We start from the raw sequence: 12,391 nt of genomic DNA, 5'->3' as shown, positions 1-12,391 counted from the left end.
TAAAATCTTGCTTATAAATGAGGAAAAGTATATACAAAAACACAAAATTATTAGCAAAAAATTAAGATCTTTAACTCTGACTATAACTAAATCGCTCTGAACAACTAAACAAACATTAATCAAAGCCGCGCTACAACACTCACGAATATGCATCCAGTCACCATCCCTATAGCCCGTATTCACACATCCAATGAATGTTATTAACTATTAACTTTTAATGTTATGGTTATATTGTTTTGTTTCTAACCAGTGGTGCCGGCAATAAATTTTCCTTCAAGTTCACTGGATATTGAGTTACTCCCAGAACGGTTTGAGGCACGTCCATGGTTGGAGGTCGTGCACTATAAAACCCCTACCCAAATTGCAGGTTTCCCTTGCGCAATAATAACAATTACCCAAAAGTTCTCTAAACCGGCACATCTCTAAACATTAACAATTGATAAGATTACAGGCGATAATGAAGTAGCATAATGAGCCAAAGAGTCAGCAAGGTCAACCGGCGAATGGTGAATTACATGAGCGGGAATTAAATCGAGCTTCGCACACCATCATCAGTTCGGTATCAGTGTTGACAATAAGCTGCTGAAAATTTCTAGGAGTAGTAATAAATGCCCCAAAACATAATTAAAGTGAGAAGGGAGATCTTGGAGTGAGGTTTTAGTGAGTGCGAATAAGAAATGGCTTGAAAGGTGAGCTTTGGAAGAGTGGGTGGTGAGTGGAGTTGGTGTGCGCTGGGGATGTAATTTTTAATAAATTTGATTTGTTAATCAAATATGAATTGATGTAAAAATGTATAGATCTGTGAACATACTAGCAAAACCTTGTGCCCAGTTGCCTGTGTTTGACGCAATGGAGAATTCTGGACTTGGAGGATAGTTTTGAAGGATTTTAAATCGAAAGTTTTTTAAAAAAACTTTTGGAACACTTTTAACTAGCTATAGGTTTGAAACAATGTTTTGATCATTTTTAAGCTTCATAGTTTATTGTTCTCACCGTTGACCTCAAATGACACGTGTGTAATCTACATGATAAAAGTTTGCCTAAATTTTTACAAAATGTATTATATACAATTTGCGACGGTCTATGTTGATAAAAGATCTCTTATTCTGGCTTGCTTTTGGAGTCGTTTTAATTTATTAGCACCAGACAGCAAATATTTAGATAACCAATAATTATTTATAACTTTAGCTCTCGTACCGGTGGTGTCAGGGCACTTTTAAGAAGCGAATTCGATTTTCTATGGTTTACTTTCGAAGAGTCCTGAGAATAAAACAGGAAACAGCAAGCAAGTTTTCATAACAACAATAATAATAATGTTTGCGTGCTCCTGTAACCAGTTTTATTATAGAAAATATATATGCACTTTCAGATAAGCTAAGAATGAATAATCCATAGCTTGCAGCTCACGTGATTAAGTAGCTATTAGCTGAATAATATTCGCTAGATATATAAACATATGTTGCAGGAATACCCATCACACCTAGGTAACAAATTTATTTTTACCTTTTAATACGAAATTAGACACCTTTGTTTGACCTAGTAGGTGCAATGCCACATACGTAAATAAATGAGTTAGTGCTGTTCGCAGCTCCTTAAACATTCTGATGTTATCTATTTAAAATGACAAATAGGTAACATAATAAATAACCGCTTTACAGTGTAACAAGCTTTTTTGCACTGAAAAGCAGACATTGGCACATTTTTATAAAAACTCATATTTAATTCGCCATGATATATTCCCAAAAACCTATTATAATCTATTTCCGTTAGATTAACATTCCATGGATTAAAATAAATTATTTCTTGTCGGTTCTTCTGGACCGTAAAACAAACACGGAGCTGGAATTACAGTTGAAATTAACCACTCTTTAGTTCATATAAACAAGCATCAATCAATTAGGAAAACAAACGTTTTCCGTAAGAATAAATCATATGAAAGAATGGAGGATACAATGTAAAATAATTGTGGGATTATTTATATGTAGTTTTATGAAAGTTGTTATTTGAAGAACGATCATGTTGCGTTAAAATGATTAGAAATTTACCACAATTCTTGGGAAGTGGACCTCTCAGCCGCCTCTGCATGTTAAATTATAGCCGAGGAAGCTGTTCGTAAAGATTCATTGTTAGGTGAGAACAGTGGAAAACCATGTTACCACTTAAGTGAGATTTTGATCAGCTTGACTAAAAATGTGATCAGCTTTTCTTGCGGCTATTAGGTAAAATGTCGATCACACGGTTAAAACTAAATTTTGACTTTTTGTTTTTGAATTTGTTAAACTGGCTTTTAGTTAACCTTTAGTCAAATATTAAAATCTCCTTGTGGCCGTTACTTTGAGCCAGGATTAATGCGAATTGATTTAAGACGGTTTATCACTCTAAAAACCTATAACATTAAAGCCACAACCTATTAGTACTTCAAAAAATTACAGTTAAAGTCCGATAAACTCTTTCACTAACACCAATTGGCATTAAAATCCCTGATTGTCCCCCGCCTATGAATCTAGACTAACAAACGCTAACCCCGGAGCACCCTTAAAATCTTGCTAAGGCCTGTTAAGGCGAGTTAATCAGAGTCTACTTGAGAGTCAAGTCAGCCAATCTGCAACTAACTAAAATCCTGTTTTGGGCGCTACTCTGATTCTGAACTAACCCGAAGTAACTTTGGTGGTTTTAACGCCATCAAAATCCTATTTAAGAAGCGTTGACACGATCTGTTTGCACCTGAACTAACCTGAACTAGCGTTAACTACACGAAAGTAAGTTGAAGTTTGTTAGAATCATTTTCGTTAACGTTAATTGAGACTAAAATTCTGCCTTGGTGTTACTTTTACTGTGAATGTGATCTTGACAAACCCTATCTCTATAGGCATTAGCATCATCACAACTCAGCCAAAGATTTAAATTTAATGTGTGTTATCATCAAATAGGATTAAAATTCCTGTTCTTGACAGTGCTCAATTTACGTTAACATCAATCAATGCGAACTTAACTCAGGAGAGACGATAAACTAATAATTTTCAGCTGAAGTCTGCTTATTTCAGTTTTTGTTAACCCTAGTTGGGTTCAATATTAGGCGATACTTTCAGCTTTGACTAATCTGAAATGACTTTAGTCGGCCCTTAAGACCCTTCCTAAGACCCGTTAAAAACAGTTTAAGTAAACGTCGCTCAATCCGAATTTAACATTGGTCGTAAAAACTCACAACAAAAATATTTTAAGTTCGATTTTCATTAACGCCCATTGAGATTAAAATCCTCGGAAGAACCTGGACTATCCCAAAATAACCTCAACCAGTAAACCGTTATCAAAATATTCCCCAAAGGCCGAATTTTTAGTGTACAGTTAAATTTATCTGCAAGCTAAATTCCATAGAAGTGTTTGAAATAGAGAATGGGTATTTTTCAGTCTTTTGGATTTATGGATTTAGCTTGATGTTAAACTACACATGCAAGTGCAAGAGGCAGAAATCAGTTTTTTTATTTAGACTAGGCGGACCGAATTAAAGATAAATGTAGAGAGAAGAAGTAGAAAGAAGATTAAAGAAATAGAAGAAGTAACTAGAATTAAAATCTACATTTTGAACAAAAAGAAGCTTGAGTTGATTTTGAAACATTTACGACATTCAGCTCTTCCTAATGAAAACTTTCATACCGAGTCAGTTTAGGGCAACATCAGGTATGAGAGATAATGAGAATCTTTGAAATTTCACTGAACCTCTGAAAATCGCATTCAGCCCAATTCATACCTGTAGCTTCAATGTAGTCAACATGAAGTATGTGGTTTTCACTGCTGGTCGATTAATATTCGATTAAGGTCCTGGTTCTCAATAACAAATTGCAATAACGTCATCCATTCCTGAGAATTCGGTTTGTTGTGTCATTGATAAAACCTTTGCTAATTATAAATAGATTGGTAATTAATTCAGAAATACACGATAAGGATCCCTAAATATATACGCTCATAATAACTGTTGTTATTTTCTTGTTCTAGCCGGAGATGAACATTAATATTGCATCATGTTTTTGTATATTATATATTAACAAAACCATTGTAATTATTTCAAGCAATACTTTGAATAACATTAGGGGACTGTAAATGCTTGTAATGCAAATCCACAACCTTTAGGAGCATAAGTAAACCCAGAAAGATCTGAACTCAAAGTAAACAATTCCTATTGTGAAAAGTGTTTGTTTTGTGTTACTATTGTTCAAACTAGTCTGTCATTGTGAAGGAAATTTTCTTGGCAGTATTTATGCATCAGATACAGGTCTTTGTCTTATGGATTTACGTTAAGGATGTTAAAAAATGATGTATAACCAGAGATCTGCGTGGTAGTGATTATTAAAAAATACGAGGTTGAATGCACAGAACCATGGAAACTTCTTTCCGGAAATCGATTCCTTCTAACATTCCTGTCGTAGGACAGGATTTATTATTAGCAACAATATACAGGAATCGAGTGGTTAATCGAGTACTCCTAATTTCATGACAGATTAGATCAAAAATATTGATCGTAGTCCAACTAATGGACCGTGGGTCCCATAGAGCTGCCACTCAATTATATCTCTTAAAAAACAAATCACCAAAACTCCATCTCTGCCTCTTATTCACTCATCATCAAAATCAGAAAAATAAATATTTTATCATCTTATCCAAAAACAACAAGTAAAGGCTACCTTTATTTTTAGGCAGACGAAACATTCCAGATGATGGCCAATTCCGAGGTCCATCACGACCGCTGTTTCAAGCCCATAAATAAGATGGTCCTGGAAGAGGCCTCTTTCAGTATGAAAACGCCATATCCAGCTTCTGTTACTGAGATATCAGCGATGTTAGTCCATGCGCGAAAGGAATCCTCCGAGGACATTGCCGAGACTTCAGGCGTAGGACTAAATGCAAATAGGGTTCGGGAGAATAATTCTGCAGGTCGAGAGTTCAACTTGAACTTGAACAATACCCATCATCAGTGCGGGAGTTTTTTTGCGAAGTGTAATTGTGGGTATGAGGACCATTTGCCAGTGGTCGGATCGTCAAAGTCCAGTCCGGGTGCTCTTCTAAATCAACGTGATGCCAACAGTAAGAGATTGTCCAGTCCGGAGATAGGTAAGTAAAAGTTTTATATATATGTATATATATAACCTTCAGTATAATGTCGATTGGTTTTTCACGCATCTAATAACTTTGATAGGAGGAGAATTCTTATACAAATGGAAAAGGGGGAAGACGAAAAATTTTTGACTTTTTTTTAGTTTTATTTTTTCGTAGAAAATCACCTCAGATTTTCAAGGTTTTAAAACCAGTTAAAATTACAAAATCCACTTTTTTTTCTTCCCCTTTCACAATGGCCATTACATTAAAGGAGAAGCCCCTTTTCAGATGAAATTAAGTGTTTCTTAAGTGGCAAAAGTGCCCTCTTTAGCATTGATTAGTGAAAATCGCTGCCCTATTTATATGGACAATGCTACTGATCGTTGTTGTTTGAACTTTGGATTTTTTTTTAACAATAGTAATAAACATACTTTTTAATTAGTTTTTATAGGTAATTTCAGGAATCACAAATTAAATGTTACAAAGTAGTGTTTATAGTGTAGTTGTGTACCATACAATCTTGTTCAATTACAATGAATAATAGACCACAACATCTAAAGATATAAATAGTTGAAACAGTCAACCACTTAATTAGCACATTGAAATTTAAATAACATAATGATCGTTAATTGTTTATACATTTTTGTATATGCATATATTAATAAAATCCTGTCAAATTGAAAAGGCAATTATTATTACTGCAAGCCATCAGCAATATTTATTATTAATAAAAATAAGCTTCAAACATTTTGATTTATAGGAATACATTGTTGTAGTTGTTTCAGACATCTCAGAGGTTACAATTAGACAGCCCAACGTATGTCTTAAAGCGAAAACCCCAGGCACTCCTTCGCCTTCCTCCTCTGTGATCAAAGCTAACGTCTTTCTCAATCACCCTGAAATAACGTTTCCAATCCCAGTGGAGGTGTCTAAAGAAGACTATAACAACCACTCAATTCCTGCTCATCTCTACCCGGAGATCAAGCACAAGTTTGACTATCATAAGGCAACAGCTTTGGCCTACGAACATCAAAAGGACCAACATAAAAACACTAAAAAAGACGAAGAGGCTGAAAGATTTTTCAAGGAGTTTGGTCTATTTGGACCAATGGGGAATGGTATTACCAGTTTTAAAAACGGGTCTCGAAACTCCCTTGAGGAGAATATCAGTCAGATAAGGAAGAACTCCAAGACCTTGGATTTCAAGCCTATGAAGAAGGTGTCAACTGTTCATGTGGAGGATTATGAACATTTGAAGGTGACTTCAGAATTTAGTTTCTGCGATTTTGTTGAATGGTGGGATTTCAGATGGTAGAGGCACGCTTAAAGAAGGATATAACAGATTTGGAGATGAAATATACGGCGGCTCAGATAGAATTGCACGAGACCAAGAATTTACTTAGTCTCAAGGAAAACGAGGTTCTGAAGCTGCAGAGAGAGGTGCATAAATTAAAGGTCAGTATTCTGTTTTAAATTCATTGTCATAATTCCTGCTTCTTCCTGGATAAATAGAAGAATTTAATATTAGACCGTGATCCAGCTAATCTGTAAAGGAAGGAAACGTCGCTTTGTTGAACACTCTAAAGTGCGTTCTCGTATTGAATAATAGACTTCAGGCCGGCAGAATTGGCAGGAAATTAAAGTCTTTATTAGACCTGCCAGATAGCAGTGAATGAACCTGGTTTTAAATAAACTTCTGCGAGGGTTCGCAAGGGCTTTTGTTTCGCATTTGAGAAAGCAGTTGTATGTAAAGTAAGCAAGGTCCAGATAGGTTTCCAGGGTTAGAGTATAATAGGAAGATTTGCTTGTCGCTAAGTTACAAATTGATAGACACAGTGCAAATAGACAATGCTTCTTATCTCTAAGTTTAAAATATTCTTTATATCCAAGTTGCAAGCGGTGAAACATTATTAAGCTTCCTGTAGCTATTTTTATCTCCCAATATTTGAATACTCATCTGCGGCACGTGTAACAATGATTTATACTTGATAATCTAATTCGTTCAAAAATAAATCACTTTGCAACCACAAAGTCTGTAAATCCCGAGTTTTAGACGCCTTAACTTTCCTTAATTAAATATGTTATTAACATATTTCCTAGAGTGTTCTACATCAAACCACAACTTGCCAAATCAAAGACGATATTTTAACCAGCATCCAAGAACAACACGCTATGGCAAATCGCCTTTTGCCAATTTTACCCACTCATAATGAGACCAGTACTGCTCATCATAAGAAACAAGGCGTATCTGCTGAATCCAGTGAGAAAATCATTCAGAGTCCAGATATCAAATTGGATAAATATGAGAAAGACTTCAGGTTAGGTATATAGTTATACCATCGCATCTTTGAGCCAACAGATTCATGCTTCTCGATATTAGAGCTGAAAATTAGGAAAAACTGCTGCTCAAAACAAAGGAGACACACTTTTAACACACAACTCATAAAAATATTATTATTGCACTTTCAGGATCTATTTTAATTATTCAAATTGGTTACGACATTCTCGAAAATTGCCCAAAAAAAACGGTCCTGTTTATTTTGACCAGCAGTTTACGCAATAATGAACTCTAGGTATCTAAGTATGAGTATAGACTTGTCTCATACATGTCAAATTTTTTAATTAACCTCCAGGTCCAAACAACTGATTAAAGATGCCATAATGGACAATGCGTTCCTGAAGAACTTGGACACGTCTCAAATCCGCGAAATCGTGGACGCCATGGAGCCGAGGGAATACCCTTCAGGGTCTTATATAGTACGTCAAGGCCATGCTGGAGTCCATCTGTTTGTTTCTGCTGAAGGAGATTTGGAAGTGCTGCAAGACGACAAAATATTAGGCCACATGGGTTCGGGGAAAGCATTTGGCGAACTCGCAATTTTGTATAATTGCACTAGGACTGCCTCAATTAGAGGTTAGTATTTGCATGCCTTACTGTTATTCTGTCCTCCAGTGAATTTAATCATTCAAACATATCCATAAAAAATGATTGAAGTCAATCAGCGATGGCAGGATATAAGTCACACCCTCGCCGCTTAAAACAAATGAGTTCGGTTGGAGTTGTTTACACGTCGACCAATCAGAGAGTGTCATGAATGCGGAGCTACAAACAACCCACAGCTCATTGGGTTACAAGTGGTGTGGGCGTAATTGCATCGCATGCACTGATACTGACTGTACAAGTAGATACTCTGGGCGTGACTTAATTGATACATTACTATAGGGCGGGATAGCTCGAGTGGACGGATCATGCATTCACACCTTCAGTAATTCGTTTTTATATTTTTAAGCTTTTTGGCTGATAACACAAAACAGTTACTTCATAAGTGATAAATGAATTTTTTGATGGCGTAATATTGTATGAAATGAATTGATAATGAAACCTAATAATAATAATACATAGTAAAGGCAGGTTGATCACATTTAGCTCAGGACAATAGATTTTAGAGATTTGATTGGAAAATATTTGTTCAGTATTTGTTGCCACCTGTAACAGTCCTGGGAGATAATTTTAATGAAAACGGATGAATGACTCTTGCTTCTTATTTCCAAATTTACAAATCAGTAGGCTTAGTACATAGTTGCAAACTGGTAATTCTTGCAACATGCGTTTGCAGACCTTTCTTTGTATACAAGGTACTAATGTCGATCCTTATAGAATTTCTCAAATCTCATAATTTCTTAACAAAACTTCTTTCTTCTAGCTTTGACCGACTCAAAAGTATGGCGATTGGATCGCAAAGTCTTCCAAAAAATCATGAAAAGGACGGGTCTACAGCGCCTACAAGACAACCTCAATTTCCTAAAGTCGGTGCCACTGCTGGCTAATCTCTCCGACGACGTCCTCAGTAAAATTGCAGATGTCTTGGAAGTAGTAAGTATTACTTTTAAACCTAATCGCCTTGTTAGCTGTTTTTTTTTGTAGGAATTTTATCCGGCAGGAGCTTACATAATCCGGCAAGATGCCAGCGGGGATACTTTCTTCATTATCAGCAGTGGCAATGTTAAAGTCACTCAAAGATTGCCTGGCAAGTAACTTTAGTAGTAATAATATATTGCTTCATATTTTTAGCTCCATTAGATTCTCCATAGAAAAACCATAATATTATTGGGTTCTGGCATCCATTTCCAAGACTAAAATAAAGCTTTTACAAAGTCCCAAAGGACCTAAAACGTATTTTTTATTTTTACGCAAATATGACTCACTCAAATAAACAAGTTTAATGTCTTAATAGTATAAATTAAAGGAGTTTAAAAGTTTACATACATATGTATGTGCCTTTTTTAACTACAGTAAATGAAGGATAATATACTTGAAATTCTTATTTGACCTTTTAGCTCAACTAGAAGAAGAGGAAATTAGAACTCTAGGCAGAGGGGACTACTTTGGAGAGCAAGCCCTTTTGAAAGAGGATTGCAGGACTGCCTCTGTAGTAGCTCTTCGTCCTGGAGTGGAGTGCTTGACCCTTGACAGAGATTCTTTTAATCAACTCTTAGGAAGTTTAAGTGAGATCAAAGAGAAGGATTATGGAGACGAGGAGAGGCTGAGCAGGCCTGCTTTATCTGAGCAACAAGGTATTGTTGTGTATACATATATAAAATCTTAAACTATATTTTCGTTTAAAGAATTCGATTATATAAATCTGGACGATCTGGATGTCGTGGCCACCCTGGGCATTGGAGGATTTGGTCGAGTGGAACTAGTGCAATACGTTAAAGACCCATCCCTTACTTTTGCTCTTAAATGCCTGAAGAAACAGCACATTGTAGATACTCAGCAACAAGAGCACATTTATAGTGAAAGGAATATCATGCTTGGATGCAGAAGTGATTTTATTGCAAGGTGAATGTTTATATGCTTGAGAAAGGTCAAAAAGCATTCAGCTTTTTTAGGTTGTACGGTACCTATAGGGATTCAAAGTACGTCTACATGCTCTTAGAGGCCTGTTTAGGGGGTGAAGTTTGGACTATTTTAAGGGATAGGGGTTGTTTTGATGATCATACCTGCAGGTTTATATCAGGATGTGTTATTGAAGCGTTTGAATATTTGCACGCAAGAGGGATTATTTATCGGGATTTGAAACCGGAAAATTTGCTTCTGGATAGTCAAGGTACTTTACATTTATAGTTAAAATAAAACTTTCGATCTTAGATTTTTTAACGATCTTAACTCCAATGCTCATTTCAGGTTATGTTAAGCTTGTAGACTTTGGTTTCTCCAAGAAAATGGGCTACAGCAGCAAAACTTGGACTTTCTGCGGCACCCCCGAATATGTAGCCCCAGAGACCATTCTCAACAAAGGTCATGATAGGGCTGTTGATTATTGGGCATTAGGAATCCTCATGTTCGAACTTTTAACTGGAAAGTAAGCCTTAACTCTTCTATCCCTATTCCTTCAATGAGATGTTTTCTATTCTAGCCCACCATTCACAGCGGCGGACCCTATGAAGACCTACAACCTCATCTTGAAGGGCATCGACATGATCGATTTTGCCAAATACAATGTTGGTAGATCTGCACAGAGTCTCATTAAGAAGTTGTGTAGGGATATGCCTTCTGAACGCTTGGGGTATCAGAGAGGAGGAATCACTGATATCAAGAAACATAAGTAAGTTATATATTTACTGCGTATTCGTACACTCTAAATTGAAATATTTAGGTGGTTCCAAAGTTTCGATTGGGATGGTCTGGTAGCTAGATCTCTGATATCCCCTATTCAACAACCTGTGCGCAGCCCTACTGATACCGGAAATTTCGATTGTTTCGCCAAAGATAACGATATTCCACCAGATGAATCCTCTGATTGGGATATAAATTTCTGATCCATTTACAATCTTCCAAAAGTGGCAATTTTCTGAAGAATTTTCAGAAAAAGTCAATAGGACGAGAGCAATAAACAAACGAGAATCTTGTTTTTAGGGAAAAGTTTTATATGAAGCAGAATTTCACGAAAGCTGCCTTACCAAGTGCCATTGTTTCGTAGTTTAGTGGAGCTTTGGGTTAATTGTGTTGTTAGTAGGTGATAGCTTATTTAACTAGTGAGTTAATAAATATTATACTCTTAAATAATCTCTAATTGAGTGACTATGTGCCTTTTCTATTTCTACCACTGATGGTGTAATGGTGTCTTCCAAGTATTATACTGATACAACTGTGTAAATTTGTGTATTATTTAAAGATTTAAGTATATACATATGTACTTTGTAATATTCTTAACCTTTTTAAAAAAACTCCAGTTTTTCTGCTGCTACATTTTCTTGCCCTTTCTTCAATAAAGATCCTCTTTCTGTGATACATTTTAATATATCATTGTATAAAAGTAGGTTTAAATTTAAGTGATTTCATGTAAATTTCCCATATAACATTAGATAGGTACGTGACAATAAATTTATCCATAGATAAGGTCTGAGTATTGAACTTATAAAGCTGCGTCACGGGTTTGCCATTCTCAGTATCATATATTTACTCGATCAGAAAAATAATGTCTAAAGAATATTAATTTTAAATCTAAGATAATTATTTTAATAGAGAAAATGCAGGACGGGACCTCTTTTTCCTAGAGATCTTGACAACCTTAAAACAGGTTGGTTAGGTTTTGGGAAAAAACTGGACATGGCTCTCCCAAAAATGCAAATTAAGTCCCAGAGGAATATTTAAAAATTAGGAAAAATTGTACAGTTAAAAACGTCCTATATTGTTATATATTTTTTATAATTTTAATTATCTACAAGGTGATATAAATTTCCTTATCCATAATAATTATCCAAAATCTATAATCAAGCTAATATATAGCTAGAGTGTACTAATTTTTACGTTAGATGGCGACACCATTGATAATGCTGATAAAATCCATACAAACTGCTTTGCTCTGTCAATAGATGACGGTCCTGGTACGGTTTCTGGACAAATTGATGAATTACATATTTCTCATATTTAAATATTGATATTTCGAAAACAAATAAAATTACAGATTCCACTTAACATTAAAATAAATTACTATTAAATCTTCTTGAAACTTTTCTGGAAAACTATAAGAATCTTCCCAAATCGATCAAAATGTAAAAGTCTTTTGCAAATTCATAGCTAAAAAACCCAAAAAGAGCAATAATAAAAATCTTAACTCTGTGTTGGTTAAAGTCGAAGTAAATCCCCAAGAGGTAATGAAAATCATTGAAAAAATAATAAAAATGTCTTGAAAGATCAACAGTTACAAGTTCTTCGGAAATTTGTAACCAACTAGATCAAAAATTGTTATAAAATCGTCTTGCTAAAGGTTAACGTTGCAACAATCCCCTTAAA

At 35.3% G+C, this 12,391-nt stretch overlaps 1 protein-coding gene across 3 annotated transcripts; it reads left to right on the top strand.

Moving 5' to 3' along the window:
- Nucleotides 1-81: 81 nt before the first annotated feature.
- Pkg21D (Protein kinase, cGMP-dependent at 21D) lies at nucleotides 82-11,494 on the top strand. Of its 3 annotated transcripts, none has more exons than XM_066399940.1 (14): nucleotides 82-689; nucleotides 4,692-5,106; nucleotides 5,868-6,349; nucleotides 6,400-6,546; nucleotides 7,192-7,409; nucleotides 7,725-8,005; nucleotides 8,796-8,965; nucleotides 9,017-9,119; nucleotides 9,430-9,666; nucleotides 9,718-9,934; nucleotides 9,985-10,202; nucleotides 10,280-10,457; nucleotides 10,512-10,700; nucleotides 10,752-11,494. In XM_066399940.1, exons 2-14 carry the CDS (start codon nucleotides 4,710-4,712, stop codon nucleotides 10,912-10,914), a joined length of 3,000 nt encoding a protein of 999 aa, XP_066256037.1. In that variant the 5' UTR covers nucleotides 82-689; nucleotides 4,692-4,709; the 3' UTR covers nucleotides 10,915-11,494. The 3 variants fall into 3 exon arrangements, with proteins under 3 accessions (XP_066256037.1, XP_066256039.1, XP_066256038.1); XM_066399942.1 differs by having other exon boundaries at nucleotides 83-689; nucleotides 9,017-9,116; nucleotides 9,436-9,666; XM_066399941.1 differs by having other exon boundaries at nucleotides 87-689; nucleotides 5,877-6,349.
- The last annotated feature ends 897 nt before the right edge of the window (nucleotides 11,495-12,391 follow it).

The sequence above is a fragment of the Euwallacea similis genome, chromosome 20 (genome assembly GCF_039881205.1).
Source record: "Euwallacea similis isolate ESF13 chromosome 20, ESF131.1, whole genome shotgun sequence".
Classification (NCBI taxonomy): Eukaryota; Metazoa; Arthropoda; class Insecta; order Coleoptera; family Curculionidae; genus Euwallacea; species Euwallacea similis.
The sequence above is the reverse complement of the archived record's forward strand: the minus strand, read 5'-3'. Positions and strand labels throughout refer to the sequence as shown.

Excerpts from the sequence above, each read along its gene's own strand:
- Pkg21D (XM_066399940.1), top strand. The coding sequence starts at position 4,710 with ATGATGGCCAATTCCGAGGTCCATCACGACCGCTGTTTCAAGCCCATA. Across the intron at positions 5,107-5,867 it reads ATTGTCCAGTCCGGAGATAG|TTGTTTCAGACATCTCAGAG; the intron begins GTAAGTAAAAGT and ends ACATTGTTGTAG. Across the intron at positions 6,350-6,399 it reads AGGATTATGAACATTTGAAG|ATGGTAGAGGCACGCTTAAA; the intron begins GTGACTTCAGAA and ends GTGGGATTTCAG.